The sequence below is a fragment of the Delphinus delphis genome, chromosome 20 (assembly GCF_949987515.2).
Source record: "Delphinus delphis chromosome 20, mDelDel1.2, whole genome shotgun sequence".
Classification (NCBI taxonomy): Eukaryota; Metazoa; Chordata; class Mammalia; order Artiodactyla; family Delphinidae; genus Delphinus; species Delphinus delphis.
The window spans coordinates 5,865,113-5,880,177 of record NC_082702.1 but is presented as its reverse complement, the minus strand read 5'-3'; the positions used below and the strand labels follow the sequence as shown (position 1 = coordinate 5,880,177).

Here is a 15,065-nt window from a genome sequence, read left to right as displayed (position 1 = left end):
ATGTAAATACTGTCTGAGTATTAGTTTTAAAATAAATTTAAATCAGACTGGTTTCTCTTTTGTTACTAGATTAAAGGTGACTCAGTATGGAAGTTTCTAATTCAAAGTCAGTCAGTGGATAATTCAAATCCTACTAGCCAATTTTAAGAAAGCAGATTTTTGATAAACAACAAAATCCTACTGTATAGCACAGGGAACTATGTTCAATATCCTGTGATAAACCATAATGGAAAAGAATATGAAAAAGAATGTATACATATATGTATATATATACACACACACATATGTGTATATATATGTATATGTATAACTGAATAACTTTGCTGTACAGCAGAAATTAACACAACATTGTAAATCACCTACAATAAATAGGAATGCAAGAGATTTCTGTGCATTAATTTTGTATCCTGCTACTTTACCAAATCCATTGATTAGCGCTGGTAGTTTTCTAGTAGCATCTTTAGGATTCTCTATGTATAGTATCATGTCATCTGCAAACAGTGGCAGCTTTACTTCTTCTTTTCCGATTTGGATTCCTTTTATTTCTTTTTCTTCTCTGATTGCTGTGGCTAAAACTTCCAAAACTATGTTGAATAAAATTAAAAAAAGAGAGAAAGCAGATTTTTCCCCCTTTTAAGGTTTAAGGGGCACTGCATCACAAAGCCAAAGCAAAAAAAGAAAAACACGGATCTATTTAAAGGGGTTATCCTCTGCTATGGAAATCTTTGCTGAGAAGAAATTCCTAAGTACATCTTCGATAGCCTTCTTTGCTGAATAAGAGATAATGTTTGGATGTAATGTCTCATTATTCATAAGTTTTCTTGGGATTAATTCACTGGTATACTGGTAAATGTGGGTGTGGTCTAGATACAGTCTCTCTCTCTGTCTCTCTCTCACACACACACACACACAAACACACAGAGAGAAGAGTCATTCAGATTCTTCCCACAAAATGTCCAAACAACACAAGATGGAATTGGGGAATCAATATAGAATTACAGAGAGATAGGGTGAAGTTTGATGACAGTGTGACCAGCTGTGTGTCTGGCTGCAAAATACTGGCTCTAGAATCATGCGGGAGAGACCGTCATGACTACCATTTGCTAGAGACTTGCTGTGGGCCGGCATATCACCCTCTTTAATGTTCATTCACTCTATTCAGTATTCAGAGTGACACTGTTCCTATTCCTGGCTCACAGGTTGGGAAGCTGAGACTCAGGAGCTCCCAATCCCCCAGACTGTAGGAGGCAGAGCCAGGAATTGAAGATAAGCCGCTCTGGCCTCCAGAGGCTGGACTCTTATGCAGGATTGCTTTTAAACTGTGCCTTTCAGTGACAAAGAAAAGCATACAATATTGTAACCCCTCTACGTCCCATGCCCATGCGTTTCTCCAGGTCCGTCCAGATTCTGGAATCTGTCTGTGAGGGCAATAGTGGAGCAGTGTGAGTCTGAGTGCAAATGTGTGTGCAGAGAACAGGGACCACAGCTGAACAGTCTGAACATTAACCCTGAACTCTAGACATCAAAATTTCTCAACTCTGAGTCTAGTTCTCAGTGGTTTGAGTTGATGGAAAACCTAGTCTCCAATCTTAAAGGGAAAGAGCAGTAGGAAGAAAAGCAACCCTTATCCTCAGGCTGGACTCAGCCTCAGCAATGTCCATTCCCCTTCCAGCGGAGTACCCACAACCATCTACTGCTGCTGTGTGGTCTCCGGTGTTACACCTTCCCCATCCCTCTCTCAGTCCAGGAAAGAGTCCAGCTGAGACAAAACTGTCCTGAGACCCAAGGGGAAACCTCTGTCCTGTCCAGTTCCTCAGCTGCTCTCTCCTCTTAGGCACTGTCTCCCAAACCTTGTTCAAGTCCGAGCCATAAGCAAACACTCACCAGGGTTTATCTCTGCTTTGGAAACGGGCAGCAGGACTGTGGCCGTCAGTAAATACGTGCCATGTAAGCCAAAGCGGTTATGTGTCTTGAGATCACGAGTCCATCTCCCCCCAAATCTCTGCAATTACCCTGTCACCTGTGAGGCACCGACATTATCTGCAAAGGGATTGTGGTGTATCTGCAAAGAAGCGGTAAACGTTAGTCCCAAGCCAGCATCTGCAGGTCCTGGGGATTAAGACAGAATTAATTAAGAGCAGGTGCAGCTGAGGGGGAAACTTTCCTGAGTCCACTGCTGTGAACTGTGTGTGTGTGAGGGAGCGTGGGATAGACAGGGCACTCAGCGCTGTGCTGAGACAGCAAAGTGGATCCTCATCTCCAATTCCTGCCCCAAACCCACCCCCAGGGTCATGGGGATGAGATCTGTCATGTTCATACTGGACTCTGAGCTTCAGTGTTATAATAGGGAAGAATAACTGACTCCATATTACATCTGTTTTTTACTTTAACTTTTGTGCTCTGTTGCCTGTGCTTAGTCATGCTGGCTCTGAACCTTTTGTTAAAAAAAAAAAAAAGAGGGGTTCCCTGGTGGCGCAGTGGTTGAGAGTCCGCCTGCCGATGCAGGGGACACGGGTTCGTGCCCCGGTCCGGGAAGATCCAACATGCCGTGGAGTGGCTGGGCCCGAGCCATGGCCGCTGGGCCTACGCGTCCGGAGCCTGTGCTCCGCAACAGGGGAGGCCACAACAGTGAGAGGCCTGCATACCGCAAAAAAAAAAAAAAAAAAAAAAAAAAGTTCATGCATGTTCTTGGATGTTCAACAATGTTTATTTGCATCTTGGTACTTAAAAGACTTATTTATTGGAGGCGAACCATTATCTTTGTTATACTGAGCCTTCTCATTTAATAGACAATCTACTTCCTTTATTTTGGTCATCTTAAAGGTCTTTCAATAAAGTGATATAAATCTTTCAAATTCTCTCATAATTTTTATTGTGAATAGAGAACTTTTCAAAAGTGTTCTGATTATCGCTAGTGCCTGAAGTTGCAAGCAAGCATCTAGAGAATTCTACTAGATTCCTTTTATTTTTTTTTCTTGAAGTATAGTTGATTTACAATGTTGACTTAATTTCTGCTGTACAGCAAATTGATTCAGTTTTATATATATATATATATATATATACACATATATATATCTACATACATACATATATATACACATTCTTTTTTTATGTTCTTTTCCATTATGGTTTATGACAGGATATTGAATATAGTTCCCTGTGCTATACGGTGGACTCTCATTATTTTACATGGTTGTCTGTGGGTTCTCCTCTTTCCACATAGGCAATCACATCATCTGCAAATAATGACAAGTTTGTTTCCTATTTTAAACGCTTTAGTTGTTATTACTGTCATGCTGTGCTGGTTAAGACCTCCAGCAGAGTGTTAAGCAGGAATAGAGGCAGCAGACTTGTACCTCAATGGTGAACAACTAGGGAACGTCTTCAAACTTTCATCATTAAATATGATGTTAGCTACAAAGTTCTGGTAGCTAATATCTATTAAGTTAAAGAAGATATATTTGGGCTTCCCTGGTGGCGCAGTGGTTGAGAGTCTGCCTGCCAATGCAGGGGACACGGGTTCGTGCCCCGGTCAGGGAAGATCCCACATGCCGCGGAGCGGCTGTACCCTTGAGGCATGGCCGCTGAGCCTGCGCGTCTGGAGCCTGTGCTCCGCAATGGGAGAGGCCACAGCAGTGAGAGGTCCGCGTACCGCAAAAAAAAAAAAGATATATTTACACCGGTTTTGCTGAGCAGGTTTTTTTTTTGTAAGCAACTTGATTTTTATCTGCATTTTGAGTGCAAAGTTTCTTGCAATGTTACTCTTTTCAAATATACTTTTATTGATGTAAAAATTCACAAAATATAAAATTAACCATTTCAAAGTATACAATTCTGTGACCACTTACTCTATTGACAATGTTATGCAACCACCACCTCTATCTAGTTTCAAAACATTTTCATTATTCTAAAAGAAAACTACATATCCATTAATCATTCAGTCTCAATTTTTCCTTCCCCCCAGGTCCTGGTAACCACCAATTTGCTTTATGTCTCTATAGATTTACCTATTCTGCACATTTCATATAAATAGAAATACAATATGTGATCTCTTGTGTCTGGCTTCTTTCACTCAGTGTACTGTTTTTGAGGCTTATTCATGTTATAATGTATATCGATACTTCACTTGTATAGGTGATTAATATTCCATTATACATATATGTGTATGTATAGGTACATGTATATACACATACCACATTTTGTTTTTCCAATAACCCACTGCTGGGCATCTGAGTTGTTTCCACCTTCTGGCTATTGTGAATAGTGCTGCTATGAATAACGTTATGCAAGTATTTAAGTACCTGTTTTCAATTTCATTGGGTATATACCCAAGAGTGGAATTCCTGGGTCATATAGTAATTCTATATTTAACTTTTTAGAGAGACCACCAACTTTTTTTTCCATAGCAATGGAACCATTTTATATGCCAGCAATGTGCAAGAGTTCCAATTTCTGCAATTATTCTTAATATTAGAATAATACCAGGCATTTTAGGAAATGCTAAGAGGAAAGGAAATGTTTGTAGTGCCCAAGGACATGTTATAATAATGATTCCAAAGTTCCTGTTTGACACAGCAGTGGAAATACAATGCACTTGAACTCACCACACATAACCCTGTCTTCTTCCCTCCTTCAGTCTCATGTGCTGCTTGTTTTTTAGTATTTTATGTACATCTTTTATCATCTTTGGATATTTCAAAAATAAGGCTCTAGAAAAATGTAGGCTTTAAGAAGTGATGTATCATCACAGTTGGCAGAAATACTAAAAAAGACAGTAAAAATAAGGACAACAAACTTATGGGATGTAATTCTTTAGACTTATTAATGAGTCAAATTACATATTAAATTTTGATTTATAAGGAAATAGAACATTTCTATTTATATTAGATTATATTACTCAACATTCTATGCCTATGCTGGAAATTTATTAAACTCTAAAAATTACATTCTTCATGTAATTCCAAAAATAAAAATAAAATTAGATACATAAAGCCCATTTTATGTAGTATATAGTCTACAACATAACTCTTACAAACCTTGGTGGAAATCCAACTGATCCTTATGTTCTGTTTTTTTTTTTTTATATTCAAACAGCATTGTATTTGCAGTGAAAATACCTAATATTTGTAGTAGAATATTCTCTGGAATCCTTTCTAAAACAATTATATTAAACCCTTAGAAAATTATTTCATTCTATAGTTTCCAGATTTTACTTAATTACTCAAATCTAGAATGCCACCAAATGTAGAAAAGCCCTAACAATGAAATGATGACATTCCATCAACTATAACATGCATCACAGTTTAAGATACAGTCAGATGTGAAGAAATAAAACCATGAAATGCAAAAATAAAATATAATTTATCACTGATGCTTTTGCCACATTCATAAAGTCTCTGTGTGGAGCAAATTGTTTCTGTTTTCAAGAGCTCATGGTGCTTAATGATAGCCAATCCTCCATAGGAAGCATTTTCAGTGACTATAATCACAGTTTTTCTGTAATGTATGAGTTTACTGAAGTAGAAGTTTACTGGAGTAGTATAGAAATATCATTCCTTAAGGATTTTATAACTTCATTGAATCTAGAAATTATCCCCCTGAGAATGGAGTCTTTCTGCTATATGAGTTAGTGGGCAATTAAGGAGCTCTGAATTGTAAACAAAGCATTTTGACAATCACTGCAATTCGCACCCTTTTGTGGCGAAAGGCAGACTTTAACTATATCCACTGGACTCTCTCCTGAATTAAGTAACTGGTGTTTAATATGTCACTTTCAAAAGCTTTCCACATTCCTTGTTTCAAAAAGATTTATCTCTTATATGAATCTGTGGATGATTAGCGAGCTTTGACATCTATATGAAGGATGTACTACATTAACAAGGCTTTCCTCCTATCTGGGTTTGTTGATGTAAGGAAGACATGCATTATCGGAAGATATGCATTAAGACTACCACATTCACTGCACCTACAGGATCTCTCTCCTGTACAAGATGTTCAAAGAGTTTTGCGTTTCTAGGGAATACTGTCATTATCACAACATTCCTGAAATTTCTATTTTTATGTACAATGAGATGTAATTTTTCTTAGCTTGGCTGCATTCACTGCAACTGTAGGGTCCCTCTCCTGAATGAATACCATAATGTCTAACAAATATGACTTGAAAAAGAATAATTTCCCACTTTCCCTGCATCCATAGGTTTTTACCTCCTAAATGCATAGGCTGTGGCTTTCAAATAAAGTCTTTTGACAATTGCTGCCTTTATAATGTTTCTTTTTTGGTGAGATTCCCTATGGTATAATGAGGAGATGTCTTCAGGTGGAAGATGTACAACTTTCATTCCATATATAAGGTTTCTTTCCTACAGGAGTTCCAAAAGGGTCTATATAATCAGAGCGTTCATAGGCATTTCTATTCTGTATGAGTTCTCTGAGTAGATAAGATTAATCAAAAGAGATTTCTCACATTCCCACAGTCATTGCATAGAGGATTTTCCTCTATGCTGAGTTTGCTGATGATTAGCCAGGGCTGATTTCCGAAAGAAGGCTTTCTGACATTCATTGCACCTATAGGGTCTCTCTCCTGTGTGAGTTCTCCGGTGACCAATGAGAGTTGACAAAGTAGCAAACGTTTTCTTACAATTGCAGCATTCATATGGTCTCTCTCCTGTATGAATTCTCTGATGTACAGTAAGATAGGATTTAGCTGCGAAAGCTTTGTCACATACACTACATTTGAATGGTTTCTCACCTGTATGGGTTCTCCGATGTATAATGAGAGTTGACTTACAGGACAGAACCTTCCCACATTCACTGCATCCATACGACTTTACCCCAGAATGACAATTTTGTAGATGGTTAGTGAGACCTGACTTCTGGATGAAAGCTTGTTGACATTCATTACATCCATAAGGCCTCTCTCCTGTGTGAATTCGCTGATGAATCATGAGATGTGCCTTAGTGGAGAAGGCTTTCTCACAATTTACGCATTCATACGGTCTCTCTCCTGTATGAATTCTCTCATGTACAATGAGGTGTGCCTTTGATGTGAAGGCTTTATCACATGCACTGCATTTGAAGGGTTTCTCACCTGTATGGCTTCTCCGATGTATAATGAGAGTTGACTTAGAGGACAAAACCTTCCCACATTCACTGCATTCATGGGATTTCCCTACTGCATGATGAGTTTTCTTATGATTACTGAGATCTGACTTCTGGATGAAGGCTTGTGGACATTCACTGCATCCATATGGTCTCTCTCCTGTGTGAATTCGCTGATGAATCAGGAGCTGAGCCTTTTTTGAGAAGGCTTTCTCACAATCTGAGCATTCATATGGTTTCTCTCCTGTGTGAGTTCTCTGATGTACAGTGAGATGTGTCCTAACCATGAAGGCTTTATCACATACTCTGCATCTGAAAGGTCTCTCTCCTGAATGAGTCCTCTGATGTAAAATGAGTTTTGACCTCCAAGGAAAAGCTTTCCCACATTTGTTGCATCCATAGGATTTCCCTTCTCTGTGACGGGTTTTCTGATGATAGATTAGTGCTGACTTTGTAATGAAAGATTTCTGACATTGACTACATCCAAATGGTCTCTCTCCTGTGTGAATTCGCTGATGAATCAGGAGCTGAGCCTTTTTTGAGAAGTCTTTCTCACAATCTGAGCATTCATATTGTTTCTCTCCTGTGTGAGTTCTCTGATGTACAGTGAGATGTGTCCTAACCATGAAGGCTTTATCACATACTCTGCATCTGAAAGGTCTCTCTCCTGAATGAGTCCTCTGATGTAAAGTGAGTTGTTTTGACTTCCAAGGGAAAGTTTTCCCACATTTGCTGCATCCATAGGATTTCCCTTCTCTGTGATGGGTCTTCTGATGATAGGTGAGCACTGACTTTGTAATGAAGACTTTCTGACGTTGATTGCATCCATATGTTTTCTCTCCTGTGTGAGTTTCCTGATGAGTGATTAGCTTTAACTTACTGGGAAAGGCTCTCTTACAATCACAGCGTTCATGGGGTTTCTTTCCTGCATGAGTTCTCCAAGGCATGGTCATGAGTGGTTTACAAGTATTCACTGCACTTTTGTTGCATCCATATAGTTTCTTGCCTAAAGAAGTTGAGTCATAATTAGCAAGCTCTGACATCTAGATTAAAGCCAGAGTACCCACGGAAGAATGAGCAAGACAGCAAAAGAAGGTTTTTTTTTATCATTTACTATAAAAAATATTAGTGAGACAATCAGTAGAATCTGAATAAACTCTGTAGATTGGATAATAGTTCTGTAACAATATTAATATTCTGATTTTGATAACTGTATTGTTTATGTTTTTAAAATGACCTTGTTTCTAGGAAATACACACTTAGGTATTTAGGGGTAAAGAGTTCAGGAAAACAATATGTACCTCTGTGTGTGTGTGTGTGTGTGTGTGTGTGTGTGTAATGACAGATAGATAGACTATGATAAAGCAAATGTGGTTAAATTACCACTTAAGGATATCTGCAAAAACAATGTGCATAAAATTTGTGTATAATCTTGGGATTTCACATTAAGTCTAAACCATTTAGAAATAAATATTTTCAAAAAAAAATAAAGGAAGACATTTACATAAAACTATATAGAAGGGTTACTCATAAAGGCCTGAATGCAGAATGAATAAATTATTTTATATTCACACAATGGCATCCGGCACAGTACTCTGGTATTCTTGATCTAAATGCTCATTATACAGTGTGCTGATTGTAAAAATTAACTATGTTATACTTCAAATATTTTTATACAAAGAAGTAAACAAAAATATAGTCAGTAGTCAGGAAATGCTCACGTATAGGAGGACCCTGGAAGGAATTTGGATATTATACTAATAGTAACAGGATGCCATTCAAGGTAATAGTAGGAGACAGATGTACTAGTTTTCACTTTAAAAATGTCATCCATCCTGGACTTCCTTGGTGGTGCAGTGGTTAAGAATCTACCTGCCAATGCAGGGGACACGGGTTCGATCACTGATCCAGGAAGATCCCACATGTGGCGAGCAACTAAGCCTGTGAGCCACAACTACTGAAGCCTGCACACCTAGAGCCTGTTCTCCACAACAAGAGAAGCCACAACAATGAGAAGCCCATAGGCCTCGCTCACCGTAACTAGAGAAAGCCTGTGCACAGCAACAAAGAACCAATGCAGCCAAAATAAATAAATAAATAAAATTAAAATTCACCTTTTAAAAAAAATGTCATCCTTGGGCTTCCATGGTGGTGCAGTGGTTGAGAGTCCACCTGCTGATGCAGGGGACACGGGTTCGTGCCCCAGTTCGGGAAGATCCCACATGCCGCGGAGTGGCTGGACCCGTGAGCCATGGCCGCTGAGCCTGCGCGTCCGGAGCCTGTGCTCCTTAACGGGAGAGGCCACAACAGTGAGAGGCCCGTGTACCGCAAAAAAAAAAAAAAAAGTCATCCTTTGCGTATCTGTATCACAAGGTTTTAAATCTTGTGACATAAATACTTTTTTAGGTTTGTGGACTGTGGTTGTGAAAATTGGTAATGATCTGCTATGTCATATAGCATTTTTCTTAGATTATACGTTAGATATTTCTCTCTACCCTTCCATTTGAAGACTGTTCTTTCTGTATGATGGTTTATCTTCCCATACCCCTTTTTTTCTTTCCAAGTAACTGTCAAAACCTTATGTCTTTAAAAATCCAGATGTTTCTGAAGTTTATGTTCATGACCTTTGGGGGAGAGTAGCCCGAAACACTGACTTTCCTTACTTACTATTTATAAATAAATAAAAATAGTAAAATTTAAAAAATCATCTGGTTATTACGTGGAGAATAGAGAGAAATAAGATTAAAGAAGTGAGAGTATCTTCAAGTAAACTATAAAAATTTTGGCAAAAAATACTGGATATTGAGGCTTGAGTGAAAACAATAGTTACAGGAAAGAGTGGAGGCCCTCAGGATATAATAAGGAGACAGGAAGGTCAGACTTGGTAATGGATTAAATTTGTGGTGTGAGTGAAAAGAGGAACAAAAAGTGACATGAATTTGAGATAGATATTAGGTCTCCAAGTGCAGAAAGGAAGTATCCAGGTGACTATATGAGGATAAGGGAAGGTTTGGCCTGTAGACAGAAATTTGGGGGTCATCAGCATATAAATAGTATTGTTAGGCCATGAAATTTAATGAAATTACACTGCTAACAAATAATAGAAATAGACAAAGATGAGGCTTTATGCTTTCCAACTCTGAAGACTTTAGAAGATGCCCAGAGCATGGAGAAAGTCCATCCATCAGACACAACCAATGACTACAAAGGAAAGATGCCAACTAAAGTCTTGAAAAAATATCTGGGGGAAGCAGGTTAAAATAAAGGACCCTCAGCTTCTCACCTCAAGTGTAGTTATCCTATCCTACTGATTCTTTCTTCTCTAATTAATTCTGAAAGCAATAGCCAATGAACCTTCCCAAAGATTCAATATCATACTTAGAGACCACCACTGTGGTCAACATTCCCACCTTCTAGCTTGCTCTGATACATTCTCACATGGCCCACAGAAAGCCACCTGCACAGTGGACCAAATCTCCTTACCCCAGGATAAAAGGTGTTGCTGTATTAACTGGAAGAATTGTTACATTTGACCAGGTAAAAGAAGTGAAAACAAGAGATGTGGAGAAAACAGGAACTGACATTGCCAAAGAGGAAGCAGAAGAAAAGGAGGAAGTCTGGATGCTGCAAAGAAAATAATGTTCTACTGAACACTGAAACAAACCAAAAGAGAGAAAAAGAGGCACATCTTCCTTGAAACAGCAAGCAAGAGAGCCTTGCCAATGATTTAGGTATTTGTAATGACCTTCAGAGTTTTAGCCTTGTTAAACACATATGGAAGGGTCAACACTTCATGTCTAAGCACTTTACTTTCAAGGTCTCCCATCTTGCTGCTCTCTCAGTTGCTCACTCACTTGAAAAGTACTGACACTGCATTTCATCTTCTACTCTCCATGGCTCTTTTCCAGGTTTGAAATTAAGGATTATATGTGCTTTGGTAGCCTGATAGCCTGTTCATGGGCAATGACAAAGACTTGGACACTTACAATTGGACTTGGTGGGGGACGTCTAGGAAGAGTACAGAATGTTTCAGGAATGGACGCACTTTGACCTTGGCATATTAAAAATCTAATGAAGGTGAAAACACGTTAATTTCCAACTGGGAACAGAAGAGGGTCTGAGCATCTATTGTCTATAAACTCAAATTCAGTATCTTGAGGCCCTTTGAAATCTAGGGCAACTGAAAAAGGAAGGGCTATTATTGGCTGTGTGCTCCAAATGATAGGGCAATCATCTTTAACTAGTGTCACAGGTTACTAGAATTCTCCAACAACACATCCTGGTACAGGTTCTTCTGAGCAGAACCTAGTAGCTATCACTCCTCCCAGGTAAAGTCCACAGAAATATACTCAAATGATATTAATTCCTGTAGTTATTACACATTCTTCTTCCAATGTGTGGTGACAATTACTGATGAGAAAAAGACCTACAGGTATATGTTCTGGCTGTTTTCACCGTAAGTTACAAAGGCTATATCTCTGTGTCATAGTTCTCACCAGTCATTATGGAAAGAAGTAAAATGCCATTTTATCTATCTTGCAATTGAACACTTAATTATCAACTAATCCAGTAAATCAGTTTTTGAAAGGCATATTCACTATATCCTGCAGGTAAAATATCCCTAAAACAGTAATCTCTGTAAAATATTTTTAACATATATTTAAAAGGTGGAGAAGAACTAAGTGCTCATATAAACACAGCAAAAATCTGTCCTCAAGGAGCTTTTATCCTGAACACTTTTCAACAGATAGAACAATAGAATCAGGTATGAAATGACTACACATGCAGGAATTATCAGCTCAGAATATTATGAATATTTATTTATTTATTTAGTGGTACACGGGCCTCTCACTGTTGTGGCCTCTCCTGCTGCGGAGCACAGGCTCCGGACGCACAGGCTCAGCGGCCATGGCTCACGGGCCCAGCCATTCCGCGGCACGTGGGATCCTCCCAGACTGGGGCACAAACCCGTGTCCCCTGCATCAGCAGGCAGACTCTCAACCACTGCGCCACCAGGGAAGCCCATGAATGTTTAATATAAAGCTTTAATATATTGAGAAATAAGATATCTAAAATATGGGGAAGGAATAAGATATTATTAAAATGACCATTTAGATATATATAAACCAGCAGAAAAATTTAAAAATAAAATAGTTGATCCTCATTATTCGTGGATTTATTGTGAATTCACCTACCTGCTAAAATTTCTTTCTGACTCAAAATCAATAATCATGGCACTTTCATGAACATTTGCAGACATGCATAGAATAGTTTGAGCAATGAATAATTTGAGTTGTCCAATGTGTATGTTCCCATTTAAGTCTGAACAAGATGATGTTCTGCCTTCTTATTTCAGCTCTGCTATTGTAAACAAGTGTCCTTTTCGTTGTCTACTTAGTGTCACGTTTTTCACATTTTTAAACGTTTTTTTTTGGTAATTTTGTTGTTTAAAATGGCCCCCAAGCACAGTTCTCAAGTACTGTCTAGTGTTTTTAAGTGCAAGAAGGCAGTGATGTACCTTATTGAGCAAATATGTTAGATAAGCTTTGTTCAGGCAAGAGTTATAGTGAGTTTAATGTTAATAAATGAATGATACATATTAAATAAGGTGTCTTTAAGCAGAAACACACATAAAACAAGGTTATCCATTGATTGACTGACACAAATGTAACCAGCGGCTTGCAGAAACCTAGTCCATAATCCCCCTAGGAGCAATGTTCAATATTTGCTAATTCAGTGTTCACAGTGATTTTATAGAATGTAAGTACAGTGAATAACAAGAATCAACTGGATACGGTAACTAAAATTAGAGACCAATTGACAAACTAATAGCCATATAGATACGGCTGAAGAATTAGTATACTCGAATAAAGAATGCAAAGAGATAAAGTATATGAAAGAGAGGGTGAGAAATAATGGAGGTGAGTTCTAAAATTTAAATGGATGTACAAAAGACTTGAATAGCCAGGGCAACCTTGAAGAAGAAAAAAACTGGAGGCCATAACACTACCAGATTTCAGGGACTTATTTCAGTAAAAACCTACTGTAATTAGACAGTGTTGTATTATTAGTACAAGGATAGTAAATACAAGAATGGAACAAAATACAAAGATCCTGGAAAAAGATTCAGTATACACTACCATCTAGTTTATGACACAATGCCAATGTAATTCAGTGGGAATAAAGAACAGTCTTTTCAATAAACTGTACTAGTTCAACTGGATAACAATATGGAGAGAAAAAGAAGGAACTTTCATCCCATGCCTCACACACAGGGAAAAATAAATTCAAAATGGATCACAGATCTAAATATAAATAGTAAAATATTTAAATTTCTAGGGGAAAATTTACATGACTATCATGAGATATGCAAAGATTTCATAAACAAGATGCAAAAAACACTAACTAGGCAGGGAAATATTGACAATATTGGGTTATTAGCGGGCAAGACAGATCTTTACCAATTCTTGCAACCATGGTCCACTTTAAAAACATCATTCTGTGTGTGCTTGTCAGTTATACTGGTAAGATCTTATGTAACATAAATGTAGCCTACCACTGGCTGTAGGCAAAGTTTATCACTTTAATTGCTCGTATTAGAAAAAAGGGAAAGGTGTAAAATCAATAATCTAATTCTCACTTTACAAGGCTGGGGGAAAAAAAACAGCTTGAACCTTAAGTAGAATAAAAAAACTTAAACTGCTATATAAGGTTACTAAATTTGGTACATCCATAGCAAGACTGATTAAGAAAAAAGAGAGAAGACAAATTAAAACAAAGTGGTGAAAAACTAATCAACACTACAATTCCTAAAGGCATTACAAGGACAACTTGGTTTCTATTTTTTAATGACAAATCATATTTACACACATCATAGTGAAATTGCTGAAAACCAAAGACAAAAAGTAAATCTTGAAAACAGCTAGAGAAAAAAAAGACACATTAGATACAAGGAAAGAGTAATATGAATGATTGTTGACTTCTAACCAGAAACAATTCTGGGAGGCCAGAAGGTACTAGATTCACACTTTTTAAATGATAGAGAAGCATTGTCAATTTAGAATTCTATCTCCAGGGAAAATATTATCTAAAAATGATTGTGAAATAAAGACATTTTAAAATAAACAAAATCTGAGAGAATTCACTACCAAAAGACCTGCAGAATCCCAGTGAATTATAATTTCTATAATCCACTTGATGCAACCTTCTTGAGCATATGTAATATTTATAATAGCTGTTTTAACATCATTTTCTGCTAATTCTATCACCCGTGTCATTTCTGGGTCTCATTTGTTTCTTATTTATACTTTATTCCTCTTTTAAAATTTTTTTTATTTTTTCATTTTTTATTGATTTTAAATTTTTTGGTTTTTTTCTTTAAATTTTTTTCCTTTTTTTTTCTGGGTCTCTTTCTATCAACTTTCCTTCAGGTTTGTGGGTGCTATTTTCCTGCTTCTTGGCATACCAGAGTAGGTTCTAATTAGATTTCAGACTTTGTGAATTTTACATTACTGGTTGATGGACTGCTTCCTATTCCTTTTGAATACTATTGGGCTTTGTCCTGAGAAGCAGTAAATTACTTAGAAACAGTTTATTTTTTTAGTGGTTTGCATTATGCTTTGGTAAGAGAGTTCAGAGGAGCCTTTACTCTAGATCCAATTTGAGCCACCCACTGAGACAATGCTCTTCTGAAGTTCCACTGTGAGTCTCCAAATGTTAAAAGGAGGTGTTTCCATTCCAGTTGGTGGAAACACAAATTATTCCCAACTTTGTGCAAGCTCCAAGGATGGTTCGGCCTGTTCATTTCCAGTGGTTCTTTCTCCAGCCTAGGGAGTTTCTTCACATATATGTGCCGATTACAACTTAAAAACTTGTGGAGGAACTCTAGAATTCTGACCGAGAAATTGCCCTCCTACTGCCCCTCCCCTGAGCTACTCAAACAAATAACCTAAAAACAATACTCACCA

General features: G+C 37.7%; 3 protein-coding genes across 4 annotated transcripts in view; all 3 read right to left on the bottom strand.

Annotated features, from left to right (window-relative positions):
- Positions 1-15,065, bottom strand: part of LOC132416449 (zinc finger protein 649-like) — a 64,382-nt gene that overhangs the window by 1,749 nt on the left and 47,568 nt on the right. The window contains exons 5-6 of one of the 2 annotated variants that reach the window (XM_059999824.2): positions 9,213-9,385; positions 8,005-8,104 (exon numbers count right to left, since the gene is read on the bottom strand). The exons of the other annotated variant lie outside the window; for it this stretch is intronic. Coding sequence (XP_059855807.1) covers positions 9,228-9,385 — 158 coding nt within the window. The 3' untranslated portion in view covers positions 8,005-8,104; positions 9,213-9,227. Of the gene's footprint in view, positions 1-8,004; positions 8,105-9,212; positions 9,386-15,065 lie in introns of those variants that run through there. 2 annotated transcript variants of the gene reach the window in all.
- Positions 1-15,065, bottom strand: part of LOC132416378 (zinc finger protein 268-like) — a 61,807-nt gene that overhangs the window by 24,330 nt on the left and 22,412 nt on the right. The window lies entirely within an intron of this gene.
- LOC132416877 (zinc finger protein 84-like) lies at positions 6,474-8,045 on the bottom strand. Its single transcript, XM_069540250.1, has 2 exons — positions 7,205-8,045; positions 6,474-6,949 (listed from the first exon to the last, which is right to left on the bottom strand). Exons 1-2 carry the CDS (start codon positions 8,043-8,045, stop codon positions 6,474-6,476), a joined length of 1,317 nt encoding a protein of 438 aa, XP_069396351.1.